Source organism: Dasypus novemcinctus, chromosome 1, assembly GCF_030445035.2.
Source record: "Dasypus novemcinctus isolate mDasNov1 chromosome 1, mDasNov1.1.hap2, whole genome shotgun sequence".
NCBI classification, from domain to species: domain Eukaryota; kingdom Metazoa; phylum Chordata; class Mammalia; order Cingulata; family Dasypodidae; genus Dasypus; species Dasypus novemcinctus.
Window position 1 is genome coordinate 129,352,184 of NC_080673.1, and position 21,803 is coordinate 129,373,986.

At 38.8% G+C, this 21,803-nt stretch overlaps 1 protein-coding gene and 1 pseudogene across 1 annotated transcript in view; one reads left to right on the forward strand and one right to left on the reverse strand.

Moving 5' to 3' along the window:
* SCARB2 (scavenger receptor class B member 2) overlaps positions 1 to 21,803 on the forward strand; it is a 92,862-nt gene that overhangs the window by 44,511 nt on the left and 26,548 nt on the right. The window contains exons 3-4 of the mRNA XM_004472584.4: positions 13,043 to 13,190; positions 14,242 to 14,430. Coding sequence (XP_004472641.1) covers positions 13,043 to 13,190; positions 14,242 to 14,430 — 337 coding nt within the window. The remainder of the gene's footprint in view (positions 1 to 13,042; positions 13,191 to 14,241; positions 14,431 to 21,803) is intronic.
* On the reverse strand, positions 19,819 to 21,055 carry LOC139439262 (ethanolaminephosphotransferase 1-like; annotated as a pseudogene).

The window sequence follows — 21,803 nt, forward strand, 5'->3', positions numbered from 1 at the left end:
TCCTTCCTGGCTTTAGCACGTCATACCCCCTGATCTTCTTGATATTCTTCTGGTTATCTCACCAAGTCTCAGAGAACCTATCCACTTCAACATCAGGGTGCTGGATGGAGTGACCAACAATCCAGAAGCAGGAAAAGTGGTTCCAGTGTGGGACTTTCCTGCCAAAATGGTGGACTGCACCATCATGGCCATCCACAGTGAGGCCTTCGGGATGCTATTTCCACATTTCTTGGAGGAGGTGCACCCACTCTTGGCGTATTCCCCCCAGTAGAGCCTGTCTTGAGGCCTTGGCCATCCTCTTCCTTGTGCCACTACACTGGCTGCGCTGAGCACACTTCTGTTTCTTTTAGCAATGATTTGTAGTTTTCTGAATGCAGGTCCTTTATGTCCTTGGTTAAGTTTATTCCTAAATATTTGATTATTTTTGCTGCTATTATAAATGAAATTTATTTTCTGATTTCCTCCTCAAATTGCAAATCAGTAGTCTATAGAAATGCTAGTGATTTTTGCATATTAATCTTGTGTCCCACCACTTTGCTGAACTCATCTCTTAGTTCTAGTAGCTTTGTTATGGGTTTTTCATGATTTTCTAGATATAGGATCATATCAACAAATAGAGGAAGTTTTACTTCTTCCTTTCCTATCTGGGTGCCTTTATATGTCTTTGTCTAGCCTAATTACTCTAGCTAGGACTTCTAGCACGATGCTGAATAACAATGGTGACAGTGGGCATCCTTGTGTTGTTTCTGAACTCAGTGGGAAAGCTTTCAGTCTTTCTCTGTTGAGTATAATGCTAGCTTTAGGTTTCTCACTTATGTACTTTACCATATTCTTATCTATTCTTATCTTTTGGAGCGTTTTTTTTCAAGAAAGTGTGTTGTATTTTGTCAAATGCCTTTTCTGCCTCAATAGAGAGGATCATGTGATTTTTGTGTCTTCAATTAATCAATGTAGTTTATTATAGTTATAAATTTCTTGTGTTGAACCTTCCTTGCATTCCTGGAGTAAAGCCCACTGATCATGGTATGTAATTCTTTTAATGTGTTTTTGGATTCTGTTTGCAACTATTTTGTTGTGTATTTTTGCATCTATTTTCATTAAATATTGGTCTATAATTTTCTTTTTTCATAGTATCTTGATCTGGTTTTGGTATTGGGGTGATGTTTGCTTCATAGAATGAGTTTGGTAGCATTCTTTCCTGTTCAATTTTTTGGAAGAGCTTGAGCAAGATTGACATTAGATCATTTTTGAATAATTGTTTAATTCCCCTTGAAGCTGTCTGGTCCTGGGCTTTTCATCTTTGGGAGGTTTTTGATGACTGTTTCAATCTCCTCATTTGTGATTGTTGGGATCTATTTCTTCTAGGGTCTTAAGTGGTTCGTGTGTTTCTAAGAATTTGTCTAGTTTTTTGGCATACAGTGGTTCATAGTATCATCTTACCTCTGTTATTTCTGTGGGGTCAGTTGTAAAGTCCCCCCTTCCCCCCATTTCTGATTTTATTTATTTGAGTCTTCCCTCTTTTCTTTGTCAGTCTAGATAAGGGTTTTAGATTTTGTTGATGTTCTCAAAGAACTAACTTCTGGTTTTGTTGATTCTCTCTATGTTTTTTTTGTTCTTGATTTCATTTATTTCTGCTCTGATCTTTACTATTTTCTTCCTTTTGCTTGGTTTTGGATAAGTTTGCTGTTCTTTTTCTAGTTCCTCAAGGTATGCAATTAGAGCATCAATTTTACCTCTTCAGTGTAAGCATTGAGGGCCATAAATTTCCCTCTGAGCACTGCCTTTGCGGTGTCCCATAGGTTTAGATATGTTGTATTCGCATTTTCGTCTCAAGATACTTCCTAAGTTCTCTTGTAATTTCTTCTTTGACCCACTGATTATTTAAGAATGTGTTGTTTAGTCTCCATTTATTTATGAATTTTCCCTTTTTCCATCCATTATTGATTTCTAGCTTCATTCCGTTATGATTAGAAAAAGTGTTTTGAATAATTTCAATCTTTAAAAATTTATTTAGACTTGTCTTGTTACCCAACAAATGGTCTATCTTGGAGAAGGATCCATGAGTGTTTGGAAAGAATGTATATCCTGCTGTTTTGCAGTGTAGTGTTGTATAGATGTCTGTTAGGTCTAGTTCATTTATCATATTATTCAAGTTGTTTATTTATCCTCTGTCCAGATGTTCTGTCCATTACTGAGAGTAGTGTATTGAAGTCTCCCAACTACTATTGTAGAGACATCTATGTCTCCTTCAGCTTTGCCAGTGTTTGTTTCATGTATCTTGGGGCACTTAGATTATGTGCATAAATATTAGATATCGTTATTTCTTCCTAGTGAGTTGCCCCTTTTATTAATATATAATTACCTTCTTCATCCCTTATAAAAGTTTTTCATTTGTCTCAAGATATTTCCTAATTTCTCTTGTGATTTTTTCTTTAACTGATGGTTGTTCAAGAGTATGTTGCTTAATATCCACATTAATTGTGAATTCGCTCTCCTTCTGTTATTGATTTCTGGTTTCATTCTCTGTGGTTGAAGAAGTTACATTGTTTGATTTCAATACTTTTTAATAATATTGAGACCTGTTTTGTGACCTACGATATGGTCTGTCTTCTGGAGAACAATCCAGGTACAGAAGAATGTGTATTCTGTTGTGTGAAGTGTAAAGATGAACCCTTTTGTTACATGAAGGAATTTAAAAAATGGGTCCTCATATTAAGAATCATTTTCATATGCCTTTTTTTTCCCTTAAGAATCTTTGTTCGTAGGGTAGAGCATGCCTGCAGCTGAGTCTGTCTTGCTCAGGAATAATTAGAAGTTGAACCAGGAGGACACTGCTTTTTTTTTTCCTTTTTAAATTTTTAAACAGAATTCCTTAGGATGAATGGGGAGACTCTGCCGTCTTTCAGGGATGTTCCTGAGAACTAAAGAAAAATCCTAATTTTTCCTCTGGATCTCCTAGGCCTCTTCCTCTGGTCATTACCTTCATTGCCTGAGAAAAAGATGTGGGTTCCCTAATCATAACCTCAAGGAAACCTGATATTCTTCACCTAAAATGTCTTTTGGGTCATTATGTCACTGACCTAATGTATTTGCTTAGGAGTGGACCCTCACATCTGCAGTGCAAACCTGCTGAGAGTTTCCATCTGGGTTGAGTGGGTTGTGAGATCTGGGGTTTGTAGAAAATACAGCTGTTTAGGGAGACTTCAGTGCCTCTATTGGGCCTGTGGGTCTCTATATTTGCTTTTTCTCATTTATTGTATCTGATATCTGTCACTCATGACTTGTGAATAAAGAAGAACTTTTTAACAACATGAAAATAAGGATATCACAGCTTGAGAAATTCATGAATTGGGCAGCATCTCATCCAGAAAGTAGAAGAGCGCTCCACTGACTGGGGTAGAAAGGAGAAACTTAAATAGGGCAACAAGAAACAAGTGAGAAAGTGTTTTGATTGGCTGATGGTACGATTCCAGTTTACACAGGGGGTTCTTATAAAGTGGGAAGTAGATAATATACATTGGTTAGTATAGGATACTCATCCATCTTTAATAGACTATTTCTACCAGACTAAGACCAGCTAATCACTAAACGTTGCAAAAACTGTAACTCTTTGGGACTGCTCTGCTCTCTTAGAAAGTCCTGTCCTTGGTCAGCCCCTTCCCCGCACTCCCATGGCTCTGTCATCGGTTCGCTTGTTGTTTTCACTCATTTGTCTGCTTGCTCCTTGTTTGTTTGTTTTTTTTTTTTTTTCTTTAAGGAGTTGTTATGGGGATGTGAACCTGGGGCCTCCCACACAGGACGCCCAGGCTTAGCTGCTTGAGTCACATCCACTCCCTGCTCATTTTGGTTTTTGTTCATGAGTCACATCCACTCTCTGCTCATTTTGGTTTTTGTTCATTATCCGCTCATTGTTTTTGTTCATTGTCTGCTTGTTGTTTTGTTTGTCTGCTTTAGGAGGTATCAGGAACCAAACCCAGGACCTCCCTTGTGGGAGGCTGGCACTCAATTGCTTCAGTCACATCCATTCCCCTTGGTCAGTTTTCATCTTAAAAAAAAACACCTGCCATGTTTTAGAAAGGTGGCTGCTCCTGGCAACTCCCAGTGAGGTGGCCAGTTATTTTTATTTAATGGTTCATTATACTGTTGTTTAGGCTATACAAGAAAAACAAGATATTCCAGTACCAGTTCCCTCCCAGCCTAATTAGGGCCTTGGGGCAGAGGATGGGGAGGGCACGAGGTCAATCTTACTGTTAATATGGATTGGTCTGGTGGTGGGAAAATCTCTGAAATGGGGGTGGGGGGTGGAGACCAAGGCAGGCTGTGGAGGGCCTGATTAATCTGACACAAGAACAACCTAAGCCTCACAGTGGCATTTCCCAAAACTTCCACGTTTGTGGTGGCATGGTGAGTTCAGAATATTAATGCATTTAGAAAATGATGATTGCAATTCCACCTGTAGATAAAAACCAGTCAATTTAGTTTAAGGAGTGTAGTGCATTATTTACATGACTTTGAGCATGTCTGTTAAGCCAAAGGTTAACAGGCCTTATTTGCTTAGTAAGATATTTGCCTATAATGTGTATCAAATTTATATTTGATACTTCCAAAACGTTTGTGTGTGTGTGAGAGAGAGAGAGAGAGAGAGAGAGAGAGAGAGAGAGAGAGAGAGAGGATTTTAAAAAAAGTCAAAGGGTTCTTTCAACTAATTTTCATTGTTTCCATGATGTATATGTTAAATTTACAATATCCCATTAAATATCTCCATTTTGAATATAGTTTATTTTTATTGTTTTTCTTTAAAGATACATAGATCACACAAAATAGTTTATTTTTTATATTTTAGGAGGTACTGGGGATTGAAACCAGGACTTTGTACATGGGAAGCAGGCGCTCAGCCACTTGAGCAACATCTGCTTCCCTATTATTTTCACTATTTTGATTGTTCATTTCTATTTTAGGCTGGTATTACTACTTTGATTGTTTGAAAAAAGATGTGTGGGTTATATATCATAAGTGGTTTTTAAAAATATTTTTATTTTTTCTTTACCATAAGTGTTTTTTTAATTATTCATTGATCATTAAGTAATACTGGATTATGAAGTAGTAATCATATACAATATCATAATATGGCATTATCATAAAAATTTAAATTATAGTTTGTATTATAAAAGGACTATATAATCACTAAAGAAAACTCGAAAATGTAGTAAAATAAAAGAAGGAAAACCACAATGGTTTATTGTCTCAAAGATAACCAGTGCTAATATTTTAGTGGATGTTCTCCCAGGTATTTTTCCATGGGCGAATTTTATTTTTACGTTTTTATCATACTTTTTATGTATCTATATAGTGTAGATATTTTATTCACTTACTATTACTTCATAAATATTTTTCCATGTATGTCTTGGCGTTTATAAAAATAAAATTTAATGGTAGTGCTCAGTAGAGTGACATACTACTACTCGTTTTGGGCATGTATATCGATTCTCATTTTATCTTTTGATTACCACAAGGACTGAATGTTTTCCTCATGTTTGTGAACCAGTTGTGTTTCCAAATTTTCAGTCCATGTCCTTTGCCCATTTACCTGACCTGACATTCTGGTATGTTCACAGCACTCTGTGATCTGTATAAACAGTATAAATACGCTGTATAATAATGGTGTTAAACAGTTGTCACATTTGCAACAGCTGTTTTTCCAGTTTGCCTTTCTAATTTTTAAAATTTATGTGTAGTCGAGTGTACTCTTTTATGAACTTTTTTCTGTCCTTTCTGAACTTAACATGCCGTACTCTTCAGAATTTTGATAATCAAATGTTTTCTTATAGTGTCATTTTTTCACATTTCTTATCTAATTGGCAAAGGTGGGAACTTTGTTTATACTTTTCTGTCCTCTTAGCCTCTTGATGCTTAATTCATCTCTGAGTCAAGCTGTATGAATCTTTTTTAAAAAAATCAAAGAGATAATAGAAAATTCAGAAACACCATTATCCCTTTTTCTAACCCTGACTCATTTTCTTTGATAACGCCATTTAAATTGGTAGCTCAAAATGTATTTGTTTTCTTAAAATAAAAACGAAAGTCTGTAGATAACTTAGTTTTTAAAAATCCTTGAACTGCTCAAAGGAGACTAGGAGACGCATCCTCACACCTTTCCGATGCCTGTGGCAGCACCAGGTGAACCGCCTGCGGGTCCGGCTGCGGGTCGGCCCAGCCTGCGGGACGCGGAGCCACTTCACTTGCTCACCTCCCCAACGAAGGGGGCGAAGGCCTGCCCTGCTCCACTCACTCGTCTTCCTCAGGGTCCTGCTCTGGGCTCCGGGTTTTCAGTCCTCCGTTTAGTCGACTAGGCGGTGGTAACAGAAAGTTAATGAAACCTCAGCGCTCGCTCCTCGGCGCCCTGCCCTCTGGCTCTCCTCCCGCGCTCCGCTCTTCGCGGATGTTTCATCCCTCTGTGGCCCATTTCTCACTTCTCGGTCCCGCCCCGCCTCGCGGGAGCTGTAGTGTGGCTCCGCCCTACGCACAGCTTTCTCGCCCTGCGTTCCGGGCTTTCAGGCCTGGCTCTGTCAGGAAGGCCCCGGGACCCGCCTGCGCCGCGCGTTCCTCGGACGCCCTTTCCCGGGCCCTCCCCGCCGCCCTCCCCGCCGCCCTCCCCGCGCCCCGCTAGCCCTCGAGTCAGCCCAGCGCAGCGCGAGCCAGAGTGAGGTGGCCGGGTAAATGACGGCTCCCGTTCCCCCTGTGAATCCCCGAGGGCGGAAACCGCGTCTTAACACCTCTCCAAGCCCCTCATCGAGGTGTCAATGGCAAATGCTCCTGAGAATTTATTGCGTGCCAGATACGGTTCCAAGTATTTTATGTGGAGTAACGCATTTGATTTTCACAGCAGCCCTGTGAGATAGGTATATTGTCATCTCCTTTTTACAAATGAGGAAACTGAGGCACCGAGGCAATATGTAATTTGTCCTTAGTCGCAGAGCTAGTTAGTAACTGATGAAGCCAGGATACAATTCAAAGCCTGGCAGTCAGATCTCAACCCACCTCCTATCCACTGTACTCAATGTTATCAACAAAGAAGAATTGGACAAATGAACAAAGGAATGGAAATGACTGAAAAATAAGGTTATATGGTAGTGTTCTACGCATCCAATTTATCAAACATCTCTGAGGAATTAGGTATTGCATGAATGTTAATTTTATAGCTAATTGTGAAAGGATTCCTTTTGATCTCTGCTCTTTATCTTAGGTTGTTTTGGCTTCTATGATGTTGAAGTTTTGTTTTGTTTAAACATTTAAGAGTTAAAAAATTTTTTTTAAAATAACGTTTTTTTCCCTTGTAACAGAAATTATTTTAAAGAAAATATTTCTAAAATTAGTAATACTTTCCTGCCAGAATAAATGCATGGAACAAAACTCAGCGTTTTCATAATGACTGGGACCATCAAAACTTTATACTACAATCTGAGGCGGTAATGCTGGGGGCATTCAGCATCAACTATAATTTATGAGCATCTGCTGGGGACCATACCAGACCCTTTCAAATATAACCTTAATTGCCTAGACTCAAGATTTGCTTTGCTGTTTTCTTTCCCTCCCTCCTTCCCTCCCTTCCTGTTTCTATCTCTGGAATTCCTTTGGTCTTTTCAGATACTGTAAGACAATAACAGGTCGCTTCTGGCTCTCAGTCTGCTGTTCAGGGGACCTCCCTGCTTGAGGTTGACTGTTTTTTGGATCAGCTGTGGGGGAGATTTGGGTAACCAAGCTTACTGGTATTTTACTCTAACCCCATCTTCATGAACTGTGGCCTCCTTAGGGCTGCCGGAGTGACAGGAATGCTTGGGAGAAGAAACATTTTGGGCATCCTCTGACTATCCTATGTTGTTTTCAGAGGAAGGCCCCTTGCTGCTAGTCCATTTAGTGTTCTTTGTCTCTGCGGAGAGTGAGGCCGCTTCTCATAGCCTGGGAGCACTGCCTTCCTCTAGGGAGATCCACTCTGTAAAGGCCACTGGCCAGTTGTGACTTGGGGTGGTTGGTGACAGAGCCCAGGCTGCTGAGAGATACCATGTGTTTACTGTTGAGTGACACGATCAGCTATTTGAGAGAATTAAATTTATCCATTTAAAGTAAAAAATCTCCAAAGTCAGTAAATATAAATACAAATTAAGTAGGTCCTAGGTTTAGAATTATTCAGGCGTTTAGAGCCATGACCCCTAGGGCTTAGTTTTTAAAAAAAAGTTCTTGGCAGGGTCATCGTGAGAAAAATGTTGTCATTAGTGAGAAAATGTTGGGCAAAGTTCACCCCTGGGTTACTGGACCTATTTCAATCCCAGCACTAGGTTCTCCTTACCTGCCTTTCTTTGAGTGCAAATTGTTTTTCACCTTTTGGTTATTTTTTCTACTTCTAGTTCCTTAGTGGTTAGCTAGGTCAACTTGGGACCCTAAGCACACTCATACACAGCCACAGAGGGAAAGTTGTTTCTCCTTATCTTCTCTGCAGGGAGGCTTTCGGGGTAAGGTGAGTGAATAGGAATGGCACGTGTGTCCTCTGCAGGCACCAGCCTTTACTGAGGCCGGGATTTGTCTTTGAAATCTCTTCTCCTCCATCTTCTAGCAAATCAGGATTTTTAAAAAATTGTGGTAAAACATATGGTATAAATGTCTCCATTTTAACCATTTTAAAGTATACAGTTCAGTCACATTAATTACATTCATAATGTTGTGTTACCCTCATCACATCCTTTACCAAAACATTGTCATCACTCCAAACAGAAACTCTTTACCAATTAAGCAATACCTCCCCCTTTCTCCCCACCCCCAGTCCCTGATAACCTCTATTCTATTTACTGTTTCTATGAATTTGTTTATTCTAGATACTTCATCTAAGTGGAATCATACAATATCTGTCCTTTTCTGTCTGGTTCATTTCATTAATGTTCTGTTTTCACAGTTAATGTATCAGAACTTCATTCCTTTTTATGGCTGAATAATATTCCGTTGTGGTCATATACTACATTTTATTTATGCATTCATCTGTTAATGGACCCTTGGATAGTTTCATCCTTTTGGCCATTGTGAATAATGCAGCTGTGAATGTTGGTGTACCTGTACCTGTGTGAACAATTCATATTTGAATGAACTTCTCTGTAGAGTCAAAGACAACTATGGATGTGGAGTCAGGAGACCAGGATTCTAAACTGGTTCTGACACCATCTGGTTAGTCCTGGATTACTTTCTGAATCTCAGTGTTCTCATCTATAAAAAGGCAGGGTTTTGGTGTCTCTCAGTAGTTTTTGGTTACAAACAAATTTAAGTAAAAATTAAATTTGGTTAATATAAGTAAAAAGGGAATTTATTTGAAGGATTTAGAGTGGGTTACAGAATCAGAGGATGAGGCTTGAAAGAAAGGGGTATGGTCCAGGACAGTTTTAAAGATCCTGGCCAGAGGGACTTATTGATGACCACACCCTTTGCGCACCACAGGTTGGAATCTGATCCTCCCACGTGTTTTACATCATGAGTGCTCAGGATTGACAGGCCAAGGGAAAGGAAGTGGTTGAGCTCTGGTCCCACACCACTCCTTCATTGACAGTCCCACCACAGCTTCGGAGGAGAGGAAAGGGAATCAGGGACTATTACCAAGAGAAGGGGGAATGGATGCACAGCAACCAAAAGTGTACTGCAAACATCCTCGAACCCAAACTCTAAAGTGTTTTATTTATTTATTTATTTTTTAAATATTTATTTATTATTATTTTTTTAAATTACATTAAAAAAAATATATGAGGTCCCATTCAACCCCACCGCCCCCGCCCCCCACTCCCCCCACAGCAACACTCTATCCCATCATCGTGATACATCCATTGCACCTGGTAAGTTCATCTCTGAGCATCACTGCACCCCATAGTCAGTGGTCCACATCATAGCCCAGACTCTCTCACGTTCCATCCAGTGGGCCCTGGGGGGATCTACAGTGTCCCGTAATTGTCCGTGAAGCACTATCCAGGACAACTCCACGTCCCGAAAACGCCTCCACATCTCATCTCTTCCTCCCGTTCCCCACACCCAGCAGCCCCCATGGCTACCGTTCCCACACCCATTCCACATTTTCTCTGTGGACATTGGATTGGTTGTGTCCATTGCACACCTATGTCAAGTGAGGGCTTAGATTGCACATGGGTACTGGATGCACTCTTCCCGCTTCTAGTTGTAGACACTCTAGGCTCCATGTTGTGGTGGTTGACCTTCTTCAACTCCATGTTAGCTGAGTGGAGTAAGTCCAATAAGTCAAAGTGTAGGAGCTGAAGTCTGTTGAGGCTCTGGGCCTGGGTGTCATATTATCAGTCCAGAGATTCAAATCCCCTACATATATCTTAAACCCAGCACCAACTACAATTCCAATAAAGTAGCATGCAAGTCTTGTGAAAAGAGATCCCCTCTGAGTCCATTTCCATCACGCAGAAACACCAGCTCCAAAGAAGGGCCATCTGTCATGGCAGTGAACCCCTTCTGCCATGACCATAGAACCCGTGGGTCTCTTTATCCCTCAAAAGAACCAATACCTGGGGTTGTATCTACCTTATCTGTCTCTTAGACTCTGTTCAGTTGTACATAGGGGTATTCCTTCTGACAACCTCCAGACTCTTTTTTAGAGACTCACAGCCTTATAATCTCATTTCTCCTTTCCATTTCCCCCTTACATTAGGTCAAACCGCTTCCCGAAGTCATGTTATTATATGTAGACAGGTATATTCTGCTGTTCCGCATTGAATCTTTGATTCAAGGTCATTTTCTAGTTGCTTCTTCAGCTGGTATGTGGTAGTGATCCCTCGGTGGCAGGGAGGCTCATCCCCAGGTGTCGTGTCCCACGCTGGGGGGAATGCATCACATAAAGTGTTTTAACACAACATCTCTGTCATTTTTAATATACCCCTTTCTCCTAAACTGGAAGGGTGTGCAATTTTTTTCTCTCTCATAATTACGTAGGTTTGGTTTTTGTTGGAAGCATTCATTGATTTTACTCCATAGGCATTTATTAAATCCACAGGCTAGACAGGGAAGAAAGAGCACTATGCTCAAATTAGAAGGCTTGGGCTCAAGTTCTTGCTCTGCTAGTGCCCATCTGTGCCCTGTGTCCTGTGGGGCAGGAATATTTGCTCTCTCTCTACTCCAGGCTTGTTGTAAGGATTAAATGAGACAAAATTAAATCATGTCGGTTAAACCCTTTGAAGAGCTATGCAAAGGTCAGATATTATTACTGTGCATAACTTTGTGCTATAAGAGATACAAAGACATATCTGTTTTACACATCTGTATGTATGCATTTATTATTTGCTTGTCTGTTTTTATTTTAAAATTAAGGATTTAAGAGTTATAAAGAGGTATAACATACAAGTCTCTGCCATTAGTTTACTTTTGTTAGCTTCTTCAGGCCTGCTTACTTTAACTAGCTGTGGCAAAAGATAATCCCTTCACAATTTAATATCTTTTTATCACAATTTAATATTTTTTTTAACTAAGTGCCAAAAAAATGGTACATATACCAAATACCATTGATTGTACACTTTGGGTGAATTGTATGCTTTGTTAATATGTATCAATAAAGTTGATTTATTAAAAAAAATGGTACAGACAGTAAGCTCTAGGGGTCTTCAGGGATGGGAAGAATCCCCTTGTGCCATGGTCAGGAAAGGTTTAGGGAGGAGGTGGGAAGTCTAGCTTCCTAATACCTTCCTATGTCTGAATTATAAACTCTTAGATCAGTGTTTTCCAATAGAAATATGATGTGAGTCACATATGAAATTTTAAGTTTTCTAGACATCACATTAAAAAAACCAAAAAACTGGGAAGTGGATGTGGCTCAAGTGATTGGGCTCCCACCTACCACATGGGAGGTCCATGGTTCAGTTCCTGGTGCTCCTAAGAAGACAGTGAGCTGGCATAGCGGGCAGGTGCAGCAAGCTGATATAACAAGAGACACAAGAAGAAAAAAATAATGAGAGGCACAATTAATAGGGAGCAGAGATTTCCTGGTGCCTCCTAAAGAGGACAAGCAGAACAGCGAGCTGATGTGACAGGCTGAGTGAGCTGATACGACAAGATGATACAACAAGAGACATGAGGAAAACATGATGAGAGACTCAACAAAGCAGGGAACGAGGTGGCTTAAGCAATAACCCACCTCTCTCCTACATCAGAGGTCCCAGGTTCGGTTCCCATGCCTCCTAAAGACATAAAGAAGATGAACAGGGTGGCGAACTTGGCCCAGTGGTTAGGGCGTCTGGCTACCACATGGGAGGTCCATGGTTCAAACCCCGGGTCTCCTTGACCCGTGTGGAGCTGGCCCATGCGCAGTGCTGATGTGTGCACAAGGAGTGCCATGCCACGAAGGGGTGACCCCCTGTGTAGGGGAGCCCCGTGCACAAAGAGCGCGCCCCATAAGGAGAGCCGCCCAGCGTGAAAGAAAGTGCAGCCTGCCCAGGAATGGCGCTGCACAGACGGAGAGCTGACACAAGATGACGCAACAAAAAGAAACAGATTCCCGTGCCACTGACAACAGAAGCGGACAAAGAAGATGCAGCAAAATAGACACACAGAACAGACAACCGGGGTGGGGGGTGGGGAAGGGGAGAGAAATAAATAAATAAATAAATCTTAAAAAAAAAAAAGACGAATAGACACAGCAAGTGCAAAACAATGAGGGGGTGGGGAGAGATAAATACAGTAATAAATTTTTTTTCCAAAAAAACTAAAAAGAAACAGGTGAAATTAATTTTAATAATTTATTTTATCCAATATATTTTAAATAGCATTTCAACATGTAATTAATTAATCTTCAAAAGACATATTTACAAAGGGTTCACACACATAGGGATGTGGATTAAGATCAAGAACATGTGTTTGTTGGGGAACATAATTCAGTCCACCATGTTGTGGTGATAGTAGGAATATTATATTAAAAATAACTTAAAAAGTGCTGAAAGAAAGGAAAAGTCTTATTTGTTAAAGTGATGCCTATTTTCAAACAAAACCCTTCTCTTTCTTTTAGAGAGCTCAGAAGCAAAGCAAATATACAATTTGGAGATAATGGAACAATAGTATCTGCTGTTAGCAACAAGGCGTATATTTTTGAACAAGCTCTGTCTGTTGGAGACCCTAAAACTGACTTGATTAGAACATTAAATATTCCTGTAGTGGTAAGTAAGCATTTTAATATTATTATTGTGGATTTTAGAAAAAAAGGAAAATGCTAAGTTAAGGCAATTCTGATTTTTACATGTAGAAGCTATTAAATCATGTCAAAAATAAACATATAAAAAGAAAATGATATTTTCCCTTCCCTTCTTTAAAGTTCATCTTAGATTTTTCTCAAGGTCTATCCAAGTCTTTTTAAATGGTGACAAAATGCAACTTTTAGGAATTGTTGTCACAATATTTTGCTGCACATTCAAGACAGTGCTTGTAAAAATAATTATGTCCCTAGGATATTTTGGTAGCCAAAATATATATATATTTGCCCCTTGTTTTAGTTTAGAAACTCTAGCAGTAGAATTTGCATACCAGTTCTTAGTTCAGATTTTTATCTTGGATTTTAAAATTCTCAAAGTATGTATTGACTTTTCCGCCCTTTCCAAATAGCAGAGACTGGGCTGTTGATGGGGCTCTGTTTAGAACGGCAATCCCATTTAATAATCATGTCTACACTATACACTTGAGACTCAGGAAACATTATTTCTTATGTCCCTACAGCACTGCCCTCTGAGGTTCCCAACCTGACTCCTAGGTGACCGCTACAAATACAGCTGGACCCTGGTGATGGACCCGCGACCTGGAGGGTATTAGGCCCCATATTGGTCCACGCACTCCTGAATAGTGGTGGAAGGCTGTATTGAGCTCCCAGTCTCTAGTCCTGCTCAGAGGCTTATAGTGCCACCTTGTGGCCAAAAATGACAATGTATTTACAAGAACTCCTCCCTCTCCACGTGAGATATGTGATCTGAGGATAGCTTCTAGGGCCTGGAATTTGCAGATGCTAAGGTCACATTTACAAAATGTAATACCGAGAAAAAGACAATATCTGAAGGATTATATGCAGTCAGAGAGGCGCTCACTGACTTATTTTTTCAGTTATTTAATCTCAACCCTTACATTTACATTTTCAGCCACCTTTGCTGAAGGGATAGAAGAGAATGGGGTGGCTGTGCTTTGGAGGGGTCACTGCTCTCTGAATTTGCCTTTACTCCCCAGACTGCCATGGAATGGGCCCAAACTCCCTCCCTCACCATCTTCATCAAGGCCATGTTGAAAGCCTATAATCAGAAGCTGTTTGTGACTCACACTGTCCACGAATTGCTATGGGGCTACAAAGATGAGATCTTATCCCTTATCAGCACTTTAAGACCAGACATCTCTCCCTATTTTGGTTTATTCTATGGGGTAAGTTGATTTTTCTTTTCAAAGACTCTTTGTTTTGCTGTGATGGAGTTTCATCTTAATGTTGCTTTCTTTTGGGAGAAGTTTCCATGATTTCCAGATGTCTAGTACATGAAAAATAAGAGGGTGTTTTAGTGGGGGGAAAAAAAAACAAAACTAAAACAACTTGAGTTAAATGGATAGCTGGAAGGTTGCAAAAGACAAACATGACCTCAAAAAGAAAGTGTTAGATTTGGGTTGGAATCTGGGATTGTGCTGAGCTTGTTCATCTTTAAATTTGTTGGCTCTGCCTGTTCAATAATCACCTTCATCATCTAATCCTATAGCATTTCCGTTCCTCTGTGGAAAGGGCTCCCTTACCTTTAAGGTTATACAAAACTTAGAAGTTGTTCAAACAAAATTGTAGAAAGTCTATAATACTATCTGTGCAGAGGAGGGGGTCTGAGGAGCTGGGTTCCACCAAGGGAAAGGTCATATACCTTCACCTAGGTGAGCAGACTGGACAGCTGTTCCCTGAAAGGTCTCATCTCATGGGAACACAGCTTTCCACAGACCAGAAGAAAGACTGATTTCTTGTTAAGCTGGGATTAAATAATTTCAGTACAGCTTCTTAAAGAGGTACCAGGTTTCCCTTCAGACTCTTTTGGTCCCAGTGGCTTCCACATCTGACAAGTAGATCTTGTTCCTAATAATATCAGTATTTCCTAGTTAATTTTCATTGTATAGTTTGCTTGTTTTTTATATCATTGAACTTATCAGAATTACAAGCAATATCCTTATATATCTTCTAAAAATTTTAACCTACATTTACAGACTGGTTAAGAATTTGGCACTTGTTTTCCCAAGGCAAGGATGTGTTACTTTATTTACTTTCCGTCTCTGATCTTGCCCTTTTCCTATCCTTGCAATCACCACTCTATCTCTACAAGGCCCCATTAGTGAAAACTCCTTCAACATTTATTAGATAGGTAAGTACTTTGAATGGATTTCCTACATCTGAGAAAGAGCATGAGACTTAGATTCAGATGCTCTAGATTTGAGTTCCACAATTTTTTCACTTAAAACTATGGGACTTTACTGTACCTCAGTTTCATCATTGCATGTTGTGGCTAAACATACCCACACTTCATAGGTGGTTGTAAAAATTAATTGAGAAGAAGACCATAAAGCACTTTGCAATATACATTTAAGGAACGATTATTCTTTTTATCTTCCATGATTGGCTCAAAAAATTGAATTAAATGAATTCAATTAAATGAATTAAAATATATGACTGGTATATGCTTCCATTTTGGAGTCAAATAAACTCTGTAGTGTGGGTGGTAAAAGACAGTTTCATCTTTGTCCAGTTTTTCATCTGCTCTTTAGCCAGTAGCACAAAAGTTCACACTTGAGCCATTGTTCATTCAGAGACAAAATAGACGACAGGGTTGTGGCCTGATTCTGCCAGACCCTCACTGCATCTTCACTGGCATTCATTGCTTCTGCACCCACCCAAGCCCAGCCTCTAATCTTTTCTCAGTCTTACTGGCATTCTGCCCACTTTCCCCTCTGATGTTCTAGGCCTGTATCCCTATTCTACCTGGTTGCCTACACATTGCGATGAAGAAAGAAAACCTTAAGTTAACATGATGGGATATTTTTCCTTCAAAGATTTTAATGATGAAATATCCAGACAATTAATGGGTGAGGCAGGGTGTAGAAATGAGTAGGATGACAGGACCATATCGACAGAGTACTGACACCGAGCTCCTTAGAAAAACAGACTTGGCTAAATACCAGATGCTCTTTTTGTCATATTGCAATTCCAATCAGCATACTCTACGCCCATTGGTTATAGAGCACCTCCATTTTTCTTGGCATAAGAGAGTTCAGGCACCTCACCGAGAGTGGATTCTTAGGACTGAAAAAATTAGAGTTGAAAAGTATCTTTGAGAGGTCATCCAGTCTCCTGGGAGGATGGACTATGTTTAAATCATGCCAGTCATAGAAATGCTGTACAGTCTTATTCTTAGGTCTCTATATGAAAGACTATTTCTTACCTCCCTCAGTAATAAGTTCCCTGTATCTAATCCACATCCCTGCTTCAACAACACAAAACCCATTTATTCCTGCTTGTCCATAAATAACAAAAGTTCTAGCAAGTAACAGGGAAGAATTCATATTCAGCATTTGACTCTTGTGCAGATAACAGCACAAAAGGGGAGAACTCATTTTTAATTACTCTGAAACTTTTAAAATGCTTAACCACTTGGCTTAGCCGACATTTGACTGAATTACAGGACTTCAAAAAGCAACATGTATACATTTTTAAAATTTGTGGCTCAGCATTTTTTCTGCAGGCATTTGAATATACCTTTAATTGTTGTAATGTTCCCAAGCTACTCAAAGTAATATCTTAAAATAAGGTAAAATTTCATATGTGGAACATGACATGGTTATTTTGTTTGCAGACTATATTGATAGAGCTGTTGAAATATTGCTTAGTAAAAAAAAGAACCCCAAAGAGGGGAAAAAAAAAAAGACAAAAAGTCAATTCACAAAGGGTATGAACGTTCTTAAGGAAAATGGCTGAATTGCATGAAAAGAGTTCAACCTCAGTGAATAAAGAAATGCAAAAAGAAATAAGAAACCATATTTTGCCCATAGAATCAGCAAAGTTTGATAAAAGTCATTAGATTTGGTGCTGGGAGGGTGTCATGAGGCAGGTACTTTGAGGAATGTAAATTAATTTATTCACTGACTCTACCACTTACCAGCTAGGTGATGTTGAACAACTTGATGATATATATCAAAAACCTAAAAGATAATCATGCTGTTTTTCAAAATTACTAATAATAGACTTTTTAAATTATCAGTTTTAGATTTACAGGAAAATTGACCAGCCAGTACATAGAGTTCTCATATATTTCCCCACTATTAATATCTTACATTAGTGTGGTAAAAAGCTCCCCCAATTTAACCTTAATAGTACATACAAACTATGTTCCTATTCCCCCATCCCCACAGCATTTAGTTCTTGTCACAAATTACAAGTCTAAAACCACTGATTTATGATTATATCTTTATTTCTTCATGCAGCTTCCATCTATTGTCTCTCAAACGATAGAACTTTCTTTAGTATCTCTTGTGGGGCCAGTCTAGTGCTGGTGAAGTCTCTCAGATTTTCTCAGATCTGAGAATGTCTTAATTTCTCTCTCATTTTTTTGTCATTTTGTAAATATTTATATCAGTTCTTTTCTTAAAATACATATTAATCTCATTCTTGTGAACAAGGTAAAACAAAAGAGTAAAATGATCAGAAACTTTAAAACAAAGTTGTTTTTTTTTACTATCCCAAATTAACACTTAACGGTTCAGTATGATACTATCATAGATGACGGAGAACAAGGTAAACAAAAAATAGAGTTATCTTCATTTAATTGGTATGTTCTCTTACCTCCATGATGGTAATTTTTTTTACAAACATGGAGTTACTACGCCCTTTTTCCATTGGGCCAAGTCCACTTCCCCGCCCTTTTTCCTGCATTAGTTTTTCATCTATTTTCAGTGTTCACTTTTGTCTCAGAGAAAGTCACCAAATATACCTCAACCTTTACAAACCATTTTAAAATGAGTATGGAACTATGAGCTGGCATCTTGGCTCCTCATTTCTAATAACTTGGATGACAATGATTCTAATTTACAAATTTAAAAAATGAAATATCAATTATACAGTTATTTTTACAAAGCAGACTGAAATTCAACAAAGGAATATGCTATAGTTAAGTTTAACAATAGTCACAGTCATAGATAAATAATGGTTATGAATTTAATCACATATCAACATAGTAGTGCCTATTTTATGCACGCACAACCTGTCTGAAAAACAAGGGTTTTAAGATACACTCTTCATTCAAGCACAAATTTCTTTTGGTAGAAAATAGAAGAAAACCAGCAAGTAAATTTTTCACTGCTATTAAACTAAATAGAGACAAAGTTAAAAAGAAATAAAAGAAAATATCCACATTCATGAAAGGAAGTGAGCTATAAAGCTACCACATTAAAATCAAAGGGATTTTTCTGTTTCTCAGTAAACTTCAAAAATTACTCCAAGTTTTATTAAAGGGAGTTCATACTCAGTAAGGCATACATATCAAAAATTGTCTCAAGTCGGGCAAGTGGACAAATTGTGGAAGAGAGAATTTCTCTCTGCTTTATCCTGTATGGAAGTTAAAAAACAGTGCCTATTCCCCCCAACCACCACACCCAGACAAACGAGTTTTAAGGAAGAGCAAATTGAATCAGAGACTATTTTTGGTCATGAATTCCTAATTCCAAATTAATTTTCCCTTTTAAGGTACTTTATCTCCATTCCTTACAAGTAATTATCATAAGGCTGGGACTGTCATGTGCACTTACACAATCATGTTCCTCAGGCACCAAAGCTCAGCATACCTGCCATGGAAGGGGAAATGCCACATTAAAAAATGACCCATGCTACAGGTGGAGTTCTAATCACAACCCGTTGTCTATCAAGTTTCAATTTAATATTTTTCTCTAAAAGAAAATTAAACAATTTATCAAGATGTGTTCCATAATAGAGTGAGCCAGAATATTATTAGAGAATCCAAGTACATCTTAGCTCTCTTAGTACATGAGAACAAAAAGCATTTCCATGCAAGAGAAACCAGTATTTGGCAACTGTATTAAGGTTCTGTAATTATTTGATCTCTCTTGCTGAAGGTGACTTGCTCTTTCTTTTTCCCTGTGTTAGATCTGAGCAACGGATAACTTCATAGCTAAAGACTATTATACAGCACCAAATTTGAAAACATATTGTGGTTTTCTGAATGTTATCAGTGTTCCTAAAACAACTTTTGGGTTTTAAAAAATAAAAACAAAACATTTTTAACTCAAAATGAACCAAAACACTAAGGACACATGAAGTAAAAATCAATAGGAAGTACAGGTGTAGCTCAGTGGTTGAGCACTTGCTTTGCATATATGAGGTCCTAGGTTCAAATCTTGGTACCTCCTGAAAAGAAAAGGAAAGGAAAGGAAAGGAAAGGAAAGGAAGGAAGGAAGGAAGGAAAGAAGGAAGGAGGGAGGGAGGGAGGGAAGAAGGGAGGAAAATCAATAGAAACATTTTTCTAGTTTAATGTATTGTATGTGTAAACAAAATGCCACATGATTTTATAAAAAAATAAAATAAATTGGAAATAGGCCCCAAATTTTATAAGTTCAGTGCATGTTTCATTCCTGGTGTCCAAGTGCCACCAACGCTGAGGTCCCATGTCTGTCAAGCATATTAGTTTAGTTCAGTGGTGATGGATGAAATATTTACAAGCATCTTATTTACAGTACTTCTTTCTGTAGATTACAGGCCAATTTTTTCTCCTCCATTCCTAGTCAATCTGAGTTTGGTTTCCTCAGTGAGAAGGGGTAAATCTGAAAATGGCTGCTCAGCTGCTTTACTACTCCTAATGGATATGGGCCAGAGTAAAAGAGCTATTAATTTATGTAGAAGAATGTTCTCGATGTATGGGGCTACTTCTAAGTATATCACCACAACAAACAAGGATAGTGGAACAAGAAACCAATCCAAACTCAGGCACCAGGTACTGCTCATTTGACAGTCAGCTGGCATGTGATGTTGGCTAAAGCCTGTTCCAACCATAAAGTACAACACTCTAGGATGTATCTCTAAAATATCTGAAGGTGACAGAAAGATCCATGCTGTAGACAAAATGAAGAGCAAACATGGAGAAAAGAAGGGAACCATGGCTTCATAGACCAAATAGTGTTTCAAGGTGTTATTTTTATAGCTTCTTAAAATTAATAATTCATTGGTAGAGTCACGCATAATGTACCACCAATAATCATTGCAGTGAATGGGTCTTTATATAAGAAATTAAACAGGAAAGGTTCATACCAGGTCCTATAATCACAGTTACTAAGTAGACAAAAGAAATAGTCACCTGGCTATTGTCATATCACGATGGCAGGAAAAGAATCCCTATGCTGTGTTTCTCCCAGTGAGACAGGATGAAAGAAACAAAACTACCTATAATGGGAAATTAAGAACAAAAACAATGATCCCAATTGATCCCTGTCCAAAGATGGAATACACAGTTACAACATAGTAAACACATGACCAATTATCAAGGTCTTGGTCGAAAAGCTCCTCTAAGGGGGTGCTGGAATTGGTTCTGTCCAGTTCTTTCCATCCACACCATCAAGAGTATATGCTATGCCACTACAATCCAAATCCAGTCAGGTACATGCCTGTGTCCTGGCACTGAAGCATAAAAGTCAGGATCAAAGTATGTTGTAGGTAGGAAATTGAATATAACCAGCAGAAATCCAGAAACAGTTATCAGATTTGGAGCCAGCCAGGCAGGAAATACCTTTACTATAGTATTCTAAAATGGATGCATAGTAGCAGAGAAAGTAGATTGGTATCCATAGCACTGTACATGTTTCCTTCTGTACCAAAAACCAGTTGTCTTCCAGTTCCTTATTATGGAAAACTTCATTTTCCCTGCCTTTTCCTTTCAGCAGTTATTTTGTATAACTGCCAGGTTGCCAATATCACTCTCAGGTGTACCTGGTATTTATCAAAGCCAGCCAGCTGCTTCGGGCTCATGTATCTGTAGTCGACATCGTGAGGAGCTAAGAACCAAGCGACTCTCCGTGATGAGGCTGTGAAACACGAGTCATTCCCTTGTCCAGACCCTGATGCTGGATATAGAATTCTTGACTGGCAATTCTTTGCTCTCAGCACTTTAAATATGTCATCCCACTGTCTTGTCAATTTTCAGTGAAAAATTGGCATTTAATCATATTGACGCTCCTTTGTCCATGAAACATTGCTTCTTCTTGCAGCTTTCAGAATTCTCCATCTTTGGCATACAGCACTTTGATTATAATATATAGCAATGTGGGTCCTTCTGGGTTTATCCAGATGGTTGATCTTCCCATCTCAAAATCCTTAATTTAATCACATCTTCAAAGTTCCCTTTGCCATGAGAGATAATATAGCCATAGATTCTGGGTGTTAGGATGTTATTCTGTCTACCATCCCATGTTATTGGGTTATTGTGAGGATTTCATGAGATCATTCATATTACATAATAGTTCTGATGAGCTATAACAAGTATAAAATACTAATACAGGCTGTTAATAATCAGGTGGGTTGGGGGAAAATACACCAAATGTAAGATATTGGCTATAGGTAGTAGTAATATTTTAATGATGCTCTTTCTTAGTTTGCAACAATTGTTTCACAACAATGCAAGGTGCTGTTGGTGGGGTGATGTATGGGAGTTCCATATGATGATATGCATGTTTGTTTTGTAAGTTTACAACTTTTACTATACACTTATGGTTTATGT